Source organism: Thermobia domestica, chromosome 13, assembly GCF_964235325.1.
Source record: "Thermobia domestica chromosome 13, izTheDome1.hap1.1, whole genome shotgun sequence".
Classification (NCBI taxonomy): Eukaryota; Metazoa; Arthropoda; class Insecta; order Zygentoma; family Lepismatidae; genus Thermobia; species Thermobia domestica.
Genome location: NC_137466.1, coordinates 134,206,260 through 134,221,042, shown reverse-complemented (window position 1 = coordinate 134,221,042; position 14,783 = coordinate 134,206,260). Strand labels below are relative to the sequence as shown.

Below are 14,783 nucleotides of genomic sequence, written 5' to 3'. Positions count from 1 at the left end.
AAGACGTCCGGGCATAAACTTAGCAATCACTCGTGGCATTCCCAAATCGTCATGCAAAATGAGCTGAACGGAGCTCCAGAATAACCCGGATACGATTTTGAGTTGGTCGATTGTTCTGCATCGATCTTCCTTGTTGAGATCACGGGTTTTTGGCGATGTTGTCCTCGGTTCGCGCACTTGAAGGACTACCGGAACGGGGTTGATTTTCAATGCTCATTTTCTCCCTTTTAAACTGAGCAAACCAAACGTACACTTGCGTTTTACTGAAAGCATATTCTTTGTATTCTGGGGGCATCAACACAACAGTTTCTGCTGCGTTCTTGCCGAAGTTCTCCCACAGCTCTCTAGTGACACAACCTCGTACTACAAATACACGATGCGCAGAAGTACGATTCCGGTTATTTTCGGGTCCCTCTCGTATAGACAAACACAACTTTTTTTTTTTTAATTAGTCTAAGTAGAAAAATGCTAATTTAACTTCTGTCTGGCGATTCGGAATAGTAGTGGATATTATCATTATCTTATGCGCCTCCCGCACGGGAGACCCGAGCTGGAGCTTATATGGTTTGAAACCCACATTGAATTGTTGGTTCACGTCTCACATAGCCTGACTGCTAAAAAGAGACGCAAAACTATAAATCAGTCAAGTCAATAGTTATAACATACTATAATTTGATTAACTCCAAAGCTCCACTGAAAGTGAATCTATGATCTTGATTTGTTTCTATACTCCAGAAGCAGAAAAACTTGTGAAATTATGCATTTTAAAGTGTGTAAAGAAAATCTCGAAACTAATGACGTATAAATTAAGGAAAAATAATATCTAACATATCTGCAACCTAATGGGGCGTTTACACTTGGTCGATTTAGTCGCATGACTAAATCGATTTAGTAGCACGACTAAATCGACTCGCTGCATTTGCCACTAAATCGAAGCAACTAGGCCGAATCAGGTCGATGGATGTGTTCAATTATTTCAACCACAGAAAATAGAACGTCTTTTAATTCAGTTGCCAGTCGATTAGTCGCTTTCGATCAACAAACGATTAAGTTGAATTCCCGTTTACACGGTCGATTAAGTTGAAAGTGACGTCAATTCAACTGAATCGAACGCAAATCGACTAAGTGTAAACGCCCCATAAGAACTAATTAATATTATATATATATATTCAAGTTATCCAATACGGCGAATAAATATAGACTTACACAGTGCATCATATCATTCTCTGTTCTTTTTGTGTATAACTTTTTAAACTATTTTTCTACGTTTTGAAGACAATCTTTAGACGATAGAAAGTTTCAATGCAATTTGTTTGTGTTTCCTCCGTGTTTAATACCCTAGGTAGTTATTTAAATCCCTTATACACTCGCTGTTCAAAATATCATGAGTTTGGTTTCATAACTTCAGAAAAAAAATGAATTATAGCAGATCCTAGAAAAGTATTACTTGAATGTTTATGCGCAATTTTAAAATTTTCAAAGGAATAATATTTATTGAGCAGTAGTTTTGAAGGCCAGGAATAACATACTGGCTTATTTACGCAAATGCCTTCTTGTGCCTCTCCGCTGGAATCTCGGCCATTGACATACTCAAACAATTATATTGGCATAAATAATATATTTGGTAGAATTTTAGAATATTGTACGCAATTAAAGAAGTAATATTGGGAAGGATAATTAATGTTACAAATATACTGCAAAAACATTTTCAAAATGCTCAATACCCAGAGATCTACATTAAAATCTCTAGCATTCCCGTTCAAACTATATATACTATAATTAGTTCAGTCAAAGCCTCAGGTAAATAAACACTAGAAGGATATTATTTTGACGATACAGTTAAAAGGCTATATGTAAAATTAGACTACCGACAACGCACAAAAAGACAACAGCTTATCTAGGTTGATTTCAAACAAAATGAAATCTTTATTGTTAATATAAAATTTTACTGACTGGTTACTAAGATTTTTAAACTCCGAACGCCGCATATCAACTCAGGCATTTATTCTGGTTCAGTAATTGCTTTTGATATTTCGAACTGTTCTTCACAGAAACCAGGAAAGTAATCTTCTTAGGTTCTTCTTACATTATTAGCTGTACAAAAATATTCATAACATTCGTAGTATAAAGTTAAGACGACTTCACCAATATGAAATGATGCAAAGTAACTAGTTGAAATTCCAGAACCAAATGAGATTTTGAAGTTAGATATAGAACTGATAATATGGTCATTGAGTTAAAGCTAAATCCTTTAGCAGCCACAAAAACATCTTAGACACGTAAATAAATTTCTTGGTAGAACTGCGCACAACCCAACATTACTGCCACTACATTATCCCCAGATTAATGTTAATTCAGCACTACAGTAATTTACAACAAACATTTGAAATACGCACTGACAGTCTTGCTGTTACCTTCAATGTCTTTTAAGAAACCCCCGGGTATTTTTGTCTTAACTACAATTAGTAGCTAGAATTAGTGTATTTCCACCCGACCAAACATATTACTATGTATTTAAAAATTAACCTGTAATCGTTTAAAAAAAAAAGTATGTAGAAAGCTAGGAACATTTTCGTCAACCCGCTGCTGACTTCATTGATGTCAATGAAAAATCAAAGCTGCTAGACTCCTGTACAACATGATGAAAAATCTGTATGACAGTCAGTATATTCGTTAATAATGGAATACTTGTTAACTTCGAGGTTAAGTTCTCTTTTATTCAGATGTGATGATCTTTATTTATTTAATTATTTTCATTTAGACTGAAATTTCAGGTGCGTCGGTTGGTAGTTCTGAAGATCTTCCAATCTATAGACTGTAATGTTTTCTTTCAAGTTTTTAAGTGATAAAAGTAATTGTTGTTTCCTTTTCAAGCAAAAAATGAAATGAAATCTTTGAGTTTTACGTCCCACGATTATGCCGGTTAGGCTAAAGGAGACGGTGATGATGAGAATGAATGAAATGGTGGAATGAAATGAGTGGGAGGAAACGGGAGAACCTCGAGAAAACCCACGCACACGGTGTTTGTCCACCACAAAGTTCACTTGGCGGGAGCTGGGATCGAACAAGAGCCATTCCATGTGAAATCAACCAAATTTTCGGGAAAGAAAACCTCGTCGACTCAGAATTTGATGAAACTTGGAATACATATAGGCCGCTCCTATGAGAGATGATCATGTACCAAATATTAGCCCTATACCCTCTGCAGTTTCAGAGTACACGGTGATGCAAATTGATTTTTTATAGAACCTTGTTAGCTTCAATTGGTCATATTTCCCGTAAATATTAAGCTCAAGAGAAAAATAATATACCATTTTAAAGAGGAAAGAATAGGCTACAAGATATGTCAGGAACATGTATTTGAAAATCAAATATTTTTCGGGAAATCCCGGGAAAAGTTTGGATCAGTGATATCTCAGAAACTGCCCATTTGATTTCCTTGAAATTGGGTACCAAGGGAGCCCCATATGTTCGGTATAAGTGTGCCATATGTGAAATTGGGCCAAGAATGGGTCTGGAGTCTACAATAATTTTCTGTGACCATGTTGTAAGAGAGACCTGGGGTGCCAATCTGGCAACTTTCCAATTTCTCAGTACTGGTGAAGTAAGGTGTAACTGACCTAGCAGCACTGGCGGATCCACGGGGAGGGCGGAGGGGGCGACCGCCCCCTCCAAAGGGTTTTTTGAACTTTCAGCATTTATCATTGGGAAATACTAATATGGTCTTTTTCCCAACCGATCAATCTGTGTAACAAGCATAGCAGAGTCTAATAAAAATGTGAGGTACTTATTAGTACTTAATACAGACATATTTGAATTGTGAATACTTCTCTCCCTAGTTCTTGGGGCGGTCACCATAAGCCCCAAAGTAGCGAAAATATGATTCATTCGTTGGACGAACAACTGTAATAAGGAGGGTAAGACGGCTCACTCTTTGTACTAAAAATGTGTTATTGTGTCCTAGAAAAAGGACATGAAATGGGTTTCGGAATTCCGGATTATAACCTCAATTACCTTTACCTTTAATAAAGAGAAATATAGAATCTTCAGCGCTCCTTACCGAAAAGCTCTCTGAATCTAAGAGGAGACTTTTCGGTTGGTTGATTGATTGATATGTATTTACGTTATTTGTCAAATGCGATGCTTTACAGAATGAGAACTAAGTTTAAAGTTGGATCTGACCCACTGTAGTGCGTTCGATGCTCACTTACCGGGAATTAAACCACAGAACCTCATGCATCAAAGATCATAGGTACGTTCGCTATCTACTAGATCAACAAAGAGGGCCGTGACTTTTGGGGTACAACACGGAAACATTTGGAAGGGATCAGGGGTTTATTGTGACTTCAAATGGCATTCCATCTTTTCTTGAGAAATAACACAAGCATGTTATTGTAATTCACACATAAAAGAAGAAATCCTGAGTGAGTAACTTCGCACAGGAAAAACTAATTAAGCTAGAAACTTGAAATTAGGACAGTATATAAGATTTGTTACGTAGGGTATCACTAAGGAAGGATTTTTTTTTTAATTCGAAGAAAGGAAGGGAAAATGTGGTGGAAATTACTTTAATAAGATGTTCATCTATTCAAATCAGTTAAAACTAGAGACTTGAAATTTGGCATTTGGATTTCTCATTTAAAATAATTTGACACGTATTTCAACTTTTTTTTTATATTATAGTAAAACGGAGAAAAAAGAGATGGAAAGAAAAAGTGGCGGCGAATGCAAATATTATAATAAGATATCAATATCTAAGAATCTTTGAAGGTTACAAACATGAAATGTCGTATATGGACTTTCCACTTAAAATAATTCAATACGTATAGCAGTATTGTTTATATTTTACCTAGAAGGGAAGAAAAGGGGTGGGATTAATACTATTATTATTATTATTATTATTATTATTATTATTATTATTATTATTATTATTATTATTATTATTATTATTATTATTATTATAAGATGCCATATCTCGGGATCTCTTGTGGTTAGAAACATGAAAGTTGGTAGTTTGATTTTTCATTTAAAATAATTCAACATGTATTTGTTTTTTTTTTTTTTTTTTTTTTTTACTTAACGTAGAAGAGAAGGAAAAAAGATGGGGGTCATTCATTAAAATGCCTTACGAGGTATTGGAATTTCGTGATACAGTTTTAGCTCAATCCAATTCTATATGAAAGACACAAGGAAGAACGCGAAATATTGTGCCACAGTACCACGTAGGAGCATTTGCTATATTGTGCAAGGCCGTATGTCGAGCAGATTTTGGATCTGGGGGCGAGCCCCACCTAGACGAAGGCTAGTATAATATACCTAGGTAACTTTATTGTTATTGTAAGAATAACTATAGTTATATTATGTTTCGTGGACCCCACACAAATATAGAGATAGATTAATTTTGTATTAATATTTGGAACTGCTGTCCCGCAATTGTTACTCAAAATATAAATGATTTGAGCAAATTGTACACTCTTTCGTTAAAATGAGTGATATCGTCAATACAGTATTTTCTTTTGTGCAAGTACTGTGCGAGACAGTGTATCTCATATGTTGCGGTGACTTTGTGTGAAGTGAATCATGAAACTGTCACGCCTCCGAAACAGAAGTACGTATTTAATTTAAATCTGCAGAGAAAATACTCCCAGAAAAAAAAAAAAAAATATCGGGTCCCAAAAGTGGAATCTGGGAATCATTTTTACACCCCCCTCCAGCCCCGTATTCATATGAGTCCCATTCTTGTAAATTAAAATTCTGGTCACTGCTCATCTTCGAGAAAGCGAACCGCCCCTCCCAAACGATCCTTCTGGATCCGCTAGTGCCTAGCAGTAATGTTTTTCTGATACAATCTGTATTTCAGTAATACTGTGGGGATCTTTGGAACATTCCATTATTATTCGAAGTACATTGGATTGAGCTAAATATGTGAACATTCTGGAAGGTTCTCGAATCATCTTGAACATTCTAGAAGATTCTAGAACCGTGTGGAATATGCTAGAATGTTTTAGAATCATCTGGAATATTCTAGAAGGTTCTAGAACCGTCTGGAACATTCTGGCAAGTTCGTTACCTGTATAAAAGCAGAGGACATTGACATTGCATGCCCGTAAGCTCTTAGCTCTAGACTGGTCAACAATTCGAGATGGAAGTGTCTATATAGAGTTTAGGCATAGCTAGTGAGATCACAGTGACTATACAGCACATTTACGAGTGTCAGTAGTGGATAGTCCTGTGATCCAGGTGCAGCATTACCTGTAACTGTGTGCTTAGATGATTCCACTCTGTCAGAATTGCCACGCCTCTACTGTGCCAATCCATTTGGCAGTCATAGCAGTAAAGTGAGGGTTGGACTTCGCCTGATGCAAACGTGGATGGTAGAACTGGCTCCATAACTCAAAGCTCAGAGCCTGAGCAAGGTATGCAACAAGAGCAGGAAGGAACTTAGTAGGCACTGTTCCAGAGCAGCTGATGTACAGGCATGTAATGTCCAAGAATCGCCTGATGTGCAGTCTCTTAGTGCAAATTCTGATCAGCCTTTTATAGCACCTGACGCAACAATTGTCTTATTGAACCAGAGCTTTCAGGTACTTGGTGCGTCACCAATTCAGAAGCTGAAGAGATTGGCATCCCAGGTGTCTATCCAGACATCGTCACACGAAAAACATTGTAAACTCCATGCCCATTCTTGGTCCAAGTTGGCATTTGGCACACTTATGCCGAACATATGGAGCTACCTTGGTACCCAACTTCAACGAAATCAAATGGGCAGTTTCTGAGATATCACTGATCCAAAATTTTCCCGGGATTTCCCGGAAAATGATATTTGATTTTGCTGACATATCTTGTGGTCTACTTTTTCCTCTTCAAAATGGTATATTATTTTTCTCTCTAGCTCAATATTTATGGGAGATATAACCAATTGAAGTTGTTAAGATTCTACTTCCCCCCCCCAAAAAAAAATCAAATTTATCCATTTTTTACCACCCTGTACGTGGCTACAATTTGGGGCATGATCATCTCTCATAGAGGCCTACATGTACATTAAGTTTCATCGAAATCTGAGGCCATGAAGTTTTGAGCTTGGTTGATTTCACATGGAATGACCCGCAAGTAGTCTTAGTACAAGAGCATTAGAAGTTTTACTGAAGTACATGAAACTGTCGCTTCCTTTTTAAGGCAATCAGATCAGTGTTATTTTTGTCTCAGTTTAAGGAATTAAAACGGAAGCTATTTTCTTGTGCATATAGTTCCTTAAGAATTAATTTACCAATACTTAATTAATTTACCAATAATTTGGATATATTATTCAACGTTTCTTAGTTGGAGGTAGATATGCAATGTAACGAACCAAGCAGCTTTAGTTTTTCATTTTCACCAGAGGGTTGACGAAACCGTTCGTGCATTCTACAAGGAATTTTACGAAACTTACAGGTTCGATTTTAAGTATTAAATATGCGCCCAATGGTATCTTTAAAACATTTCTATGTATCCGTGTGGTAAAATAAGATTTTGTTTTCTACAATACATTAGATATTAAATACGCTTTACTAATGATAAAACATGACTCTCATCATCATTTTGTATATCCCATGTTCATAATTTCACTACGAAGGATAAAGTGCACTATAATGACACTTCTCTGTATAATATACTAGAAGACATTTTTTCGAGCTATACAAACGACTATTTCAAAAGTTAAATAACTGAGCATAACTTTTCTGGTTCTGTTTTTTTGTATATATATCACAGCAATAATTCCGAGTACACATATTTTTAACTTACCTTCACAAATAGTTTCGACAGCAGGGACAAAGTAGTCATCACAGACTCGAGCAAGAAACACAAAAGCATATAAACTAATGAAAATATGAAGCAGAACGCCCCCGTGCAGTCGTTGAGATTTCTCAAATATTGCAGATGGAAACGAATTGATTTCGCTTTTTGATGAGGAGGAAGAAGAGGCGGCGGAGTTAGATGAAATTGACGAGGTATTCTCAGACGTTTGGAGAAGGTGTCGCACTACAAAAGAAAAAAAAAACATTCTAGTAATGTCAATTCTAATTATCAGTTTTATTTCAGACAATACAGTAACATGCTCAGAAATTTTAACAATTATTTTACTTACTTGAAATTCTGAATCCTGAAAATATCTTACACTTCCTAGCTTTCGATTTTCCTCTAGATCCTTGTTCACAAACGGTAAAAATAGAAGAAAAAGTTATAAAAAGCACCAAGGAAATTAAGAGGAACGGACTCACCAAAATAGAGCAGTGCCAAAAACATTCTGTCGATAGCTGCCGGTCCAATATCAAAATCTCTGGCCAGAGTTTAAAGTTTGACTGACACCTATCGACAAGATGGTTTTTGCGCTACTACCCTGGTGGGTACGTTCCCTTTTATTTTCTAGATGTTTTCATATCACTTTTCCTCCTATTTTTACCTTCCGTGAACAAGGTACTAGTCAAGTACCGAAAGTTAGAAAGCTTCGTAAGATATTTCAGGAATTTCAAGTAAATAAAGCTATTACCAGTTTTATTACATACATAGTTTATTAAAACAGTAACAAGAAAGCCTTCTTGACACTACCCGTTCATGAAGGATCATAGCCGCCGGACAGTAAACATTCAACTGCATAATGCGTGGTCAGTACATCGACTCTCAGTGTCTTGATTTTTAAGTTTCTAGCTAGAAATTCTCTTAATTTTAGTTCAAGTAATAGCTCTCAAATTGCTACGTCAAAACAATAAATTGTATCCCTTCCGGTAATCGAACGCTAGACTACGCGCCTGAAAGATCTGAACCCTAACCATTTGGCAACATACGAAAAGGAATATAATCGAATTTCAGTTTAGCGTTTCTTTCAGCAGCAAAGCTATATGAAACGGAAACCTAGAGCTTGACATGGGATTCGAACAATATGGGCTTCCGCCGGGAATCAAACCCAGATCTCCTATACCAAATGCACATACGCTAACCGCTTAGCCACGAGGGAGCTCAATAAGATCACAGATATAAAATTTATTATTTATCTGCCATTGATAATTGATTAAATATCCAATTGAGCTTATATATGCAGCCATAGTATAATATTAAATGCACTTACAAAAAACTCTTGAAATTCATGCTTATAACATCATGAATTTTCAAAGTACACAAAGAACCTATTTCTATGGGTTTCAAGACTTTTCCAGAAACTTATGTGACCAACATAAATACGTTTACGAAAATGTTATAAAATAAAAATATCTGGTATATAAACATCTTATGATACGAAAAATCAAATCCTGCCTGAATGGTATTATGTTTTAATTACTCCCAACATTACTTTCATGGGAAACCTCTCATACAACCTGCGCATAGTAAATAATACGTATGTTCTAGAAAGCATAGCTTTGTTACGTTCAATTAATGTAATTGTTCGTGTAATGTAAGCGGCTTTTACTTTTCATAATGCATAAAACTGGACAAATCGAACGCACTACTGGAACTTGGACATACCTCACATTATACATATTATTCAAAGTTGTAAAATACTGTACTATATGTCCCTTGTTTGCAATATGAAAAAACGATTCAGAAGTTATATGAATCTTAACTATACTTATTTCTTCCTTTTTGTTTTACCTTCGTTTGTATGATTTAGCTTTTCAGCAATTATTAACTTCTTTGTACTCTGGTTGTAGGTGATCTCAAGATTAATACCGCGACTAACTGGTAGAATCGTGGGACTCAAACTAAAACAAACTTCTTGAAATTCTTGGGAAATGATCGAACGTCACAAGTTACTTCAGAAATTGCTTAAGAAACAAGATAAATAACTATAAAATTGCAACTTTAGGATCGCGCTTCGCTATAAACATTGATAACTAGCAAACACTTGAATCATAAAAAGTAGCAAGAAACCTCGTCCATAAATTCTGAATACACATGTGTAAAAGTTTAATATTCCTTTTATGAATAGTGGAAAGGAACAAACAAACAACCAGAAAAATAAATTTTTAGTGAGATTAAGTAATTACAACAATTTTGTGTAATGTTTTTGATTTACATAAAGACGGGGAGAGGGTGGGCACCCAGTGGTAGATCGCTCTCTCTTGTGGGAGGGGTCCGTGATTCGATTCTAGGCCAAGAATGCTTGTGCTTGACTACTTCATTTCCATGGATTTTGAGTTGAGTTGATTTTGAGTTTAACGTCCCTTTTCAGCAGCGAGGCTATATGAGACGTGGACCTACTGATTAACGTGGAATCCGAACCACATGAGCTCCCGCCGGGAATCGAATCCATGGATTTTCCGGGGTTCTACAATTTCCTCTCACATTCTCATTCCACTAATTCTCTCATAATCATTCCCTTTTATTAATTACACAGGTCTGCAACCAAAAAGCTATTTGCATAAATTTAGCTGATTTTTAAGCTTCTGGGTGCACCGAAGTCGAAAATGACCCCCGTTTCTTCCTGGGACGTCGTTTTTTTGCACAACCGAAATGTAATGTGGTCAAGCAGGTAGCTGGAAATCACTAAATTGCAAATGCATCACACGAAAATAAAAATGAACAAGGGAGATTAAATGTATTTATGCTCCTCGAAACATGAAAATACATATATATTGGTCCGGATGGGGATCACTGACACATATTGTAATGTGCCATGAATGAGAGTACGAGATTACAAAGAAAAACCAAAAAGAATAAATCTGTTCATAAAACAAATTTAGTGAGATTACATCTTAGATTTGTAAAACGTTGGTAAGTAGTTCTGGCTACAATGTTTGTTGCTCAAATACTACGAGTACGCGAGTTTTTGTTGGCCCTGATATTAGAAAACTCATTTCTGACAAACACTTCACTAGTTCAATGACGCCAACTCAAAAAGAGGCTTGGGTCGCCTTTACTGTGCTCATCAAAATGTTTTGGGGAAACCAAAAGGACCCACAGTATAAGGAAATGATGGAAAAAATGTTGCACGCGTTCCGAAAGCTTGGTTGTTCCATGAGATTAAAAGTCCATTTACTCAATTCCCATCTGGACTACTTTCCTGACAATGTGGAAGCAGTGAGTGAAGAGCATGGGGAGCGTTCCTATCAAGATATCAAAGAAATGGAACGACGGTATCAGTGGAGTTGGAGTGTTACGATGATGGTAGACTACTGATGGATGTTCTTTAGAGATCTTCCGGCAGCTACCTACAAAAGGACAAGCTCCAAACGAAGTTTGACCTTTTAAAAAAGACGATTTCACAAGCAATCTGACTGAGGGTGCTATTACTTTTTTGTCCACGTGTGTGCGTGTTTCTGCATATTAATTTGTCTTACGCTGTTAATGGTGTTTCTGTAAATCGCATATTTGTGTTCATATTTTTGTTCAACAACGACCACGCGTTTGCTCGAAACCCAGACGTCCCAGGACAAAACGGTTGTCATTCCTGGATTCAGTACACCCAAAACCATACGAATCAGTTACCATACGATTCAGTACACCCAAAACCATACGAACTGAAACAGCTTAGCACTGTTTTATTCTTGCAGATCTGTGTTATCTGTATTTTTAGCCTACAGAGTGTAATCGTGGAACGTAGAATTTATGCTTCGTAAGCTTTATTTTTTTTAATTAGCACTATTTAGATTAGATTTGTATGCCCTTTAGGCTAAAGGAGACGGTAGAGTAGATTTAGATTTAAATATTATATCTATACATGAAATAGAGAGTTTGAAAGTATTCCAATCGAAAATTTATTTGAAATAACATTTCATAAAGAGCATAAATACGCAATATTACCTGTTCTGAAGGGCTTATACTCAAGCCATAACTTTTATCAAGGAATATGAATGAAAATATATTTTCAAGCACCAATATCATGTTGATTTTTTCTAAGCCAATTGATTTATACGAGGGTCACTCACTACGAAAGTTTTGAGATGTGAAATAACTTACTTAAAATCAATTTAACACTTACATTTTCTCAAAGTATTCACCATTACACTATACACACTTTTGCATCCTCGAAAACCACTTTTGGAAGCAGTGTTGCCAGTCTTTTTCTTCAAGTGTTGAAAGTTCATTCTCGTAAACCACTACAGCTTCTTCAGGGCTGCAAAATCTCTTCCCACGCATGCGAGCTTTGATCCTGGGAACAGAAAAAATCACACGGGGCAGGTCAGGGCTATACGGCGGATGAGTCATAAGTTTGACCTCCGTAGATTCTAAAAACTGAATTGGGATGTTGGCCGTGTGTGCGGACGCGTTGTCATGATGAAGCAGGATCCCACGAATCCAGTTCTTGGACGCCGTTCCCGAAGCTTCTGGAACACTTTTGTTAGGCAAACAGTGGTGTACCACTGAGCAGTAACAGTCCTTTATTCTTCAAGTGGAACAGTTGCAACATGGCCAGATTTGGAGAAGAAAGTTGCGACCATCTTCTTCCCCACACTTCGCGGTCGCTTCAATTTCGTGGGTGGATTTTCATTTGGAAAGATCCAAACTGTAGACTGGCGTTTATTTTCAGGGTCATATTGATAGATCCAAGTCTCATCACCAGTAACAATGTCAGAGACGCGTCAAGAATTGCCTCCAAGTTTTGCAAGCATTTCTTCACACCATTCCACTCGCATGCGCTTCTGCTGTTCAGTCAAAGTGTGAGGCACCCAACGAGATGAAACCTTCCTGAGCCGAAGATGATCATGATTTTTTGTTATTGCTGGCGATCCAATGTTCACTGTAGATTCAATGTCCTTGAAAGTTGTTCGAGGATTTTCTCGAATCATTTGTTCCACAGCGGCAATGTTTTCATCTGACACAGCTGTTGCCGGACGTCCAGCTCTCTCTTCATCTTTAAGCGATGTCCGGCCTGTTCTGAATTCACCAAAACACCGAAAAATTGTAGCACGGGAAGGAGCAAGGTCTCCAAATGGCCCCTGCAAATGGTCAAGGCTTTGTGTCTCGTTCAAACCACTTTTGAAATCGTAAAGGATCACTGCCCGAAAATGTTCCTTTTCGAGCTCCATTCTAGACAGCCGAATACTGTTCACATCAACAAACAAGTGAAGGCCACGCCGGTAAGCAAAGCGAGTTGAAACTTGCTTCGCTTCTTCGCTCTGGATACCACTACCGAACGCAATTGTTGGGATTCAAATACTGTGCCACAACAAGGCGTATCTCAAAACTTTCGTAGTGACCCTCGTATAGGTATTTCTTTTCTATGAAATGAACTAGAACAATAATGATCCGACTTTACCGATTTTATAATTTCGATTTTCGATACAAATTTGAACAACACCAACTTCATATGATTAAGATTATACAAAATGGCGTAAACAATATATGCGTTATCTATATATATATATAATGAAAGTCACTATATTTGTGTCTTAATAACTTGAACCACCCAACTGATCTCGATCAAATTTTCAACATAGATTAGGTTCAAAGCTGGGATGTTTTATTATTATTATTATTTCACTTTGACGGTGCAACTTAGGGGAGGGGGAGATATATATAAAAATAATCGAAAATGACCAATATTAGTACCGAAAATCCATAGTTTTCGGAGTCGTTGAGATGAACAGTGACAATGCCGATGCCGTTTAAATCCAAATTCAACTCCGCAACTTGAGGAAGGGGAAGATATATATATAAATAAAAATGATCGAAAATGACCGATGTCAGATGGCGCTTCAGTAATAGTAAAAAGTGACTGACTAACGGAACATTATTAATTTTTCTTATTTTAATCCAGCGAAGTGGGTGACGCTAATTCAAAAATAAAATAATCAGAAATTTATTGTCTAAACCAATGTTTTTTTCCTATAGCAAAAAATAAAAAAAAATAAAATAAAATAAAATAAAACCCTTCATTGAACCCTTCATTGATTTTATATAAATCTTTATTATGAGTACTTGCAGCATTTACAACATGACTAATCAACCGTCTAAACATTTACTTTCTTGTTACTTGATAAACGTCTAGCAGGCTTGTTCTAAACAGCAATTAGAGAAACTTTTACTAACCAGTCAATTTGGATGACCGGTAATTCGGGAAACAAAAGACTGATGAGAAAAGTATTTCACAAGTACAAACTAAGCACTTCAATTCTATCAAGTATGATAAAGATAAATTAATCTGTAGACAATCAGATAAATTTCTTGTACTAAAGTTACTTGAAAAAAAAATCACAAGTCCAAACTCCAATTCTGGTGGCCCGTAACTTCGAAATCAAAGGTCTGTACTCGAGAAATATTTCACAGATGTACTGAGGTGGTCAAAATTTAAAACTATGCCAAGTTTAATGAAGAGTAAGTTTCTCTGCGGGTGTATAATAAATACCGTCCTTGTGATATTGATTTAGAAAAAAAAAAGGGACGGAAGAAAAATTAAATGAAGTTCGGAAAAGGGACGAAAATATTTGACAAAAACGCCAGACTGAAAGTACAAACATGTTCAACGTACTTTACAGTGTTTCGAAAGGAATGAGATAAGACTCTATCTTGGAGTTCCTTAATATATACTGTATATCAACGTCTTTCGTCTGAAATGAAAGAAAACTAGTATTCGGTTTACAAATTTAATAAATGGAAAACAAACTTCGCCGGACATAATTTGACTAGAGTAAGAGTTAAAAATTTAAACACTTATGATAAATTCAGATAGTCATAAAAATATAGGTTTATTTTGTGGGCTGCAAACTGCCAATTCCCCGCTTCTTAACGACATTACGGATTATGCACTTAATAAAAAGTTACGTGGACAAATTGAAAATTAGATACTATCTTAGGCGATCTATGGAATG

The 14,783-nt window shown here is 36.3% G+C and overlaps 1 protein-coding gene across 4 annotated transcripts in view; it reads right to left on the bottom strand.

The window, feature by feature from the left end:
- Positions 1 to 14,783, bottom strand: part of LOC145668530 (sodium/potassium/calcium exchanger 5-like) — a 172,669-nt gene that overhangs the window by 17,585 nt on the left and 140,301 nt on the right. For all 4 annotated transcript variants that reach the window (XM_081736510.1, XM_081736511.1, XM_081736512.1 and 1 more), the window contains one exon: positions 7,783 to 8,019. In XM_081736510.1, the coding sequence (XP_081592636.1) occupies positions 7,783 to 8,019 (237 nt within the window). The remainder of the gene's footprint in view (positions 1 to 7,782; positions 8,020 to 14,783) is intronic.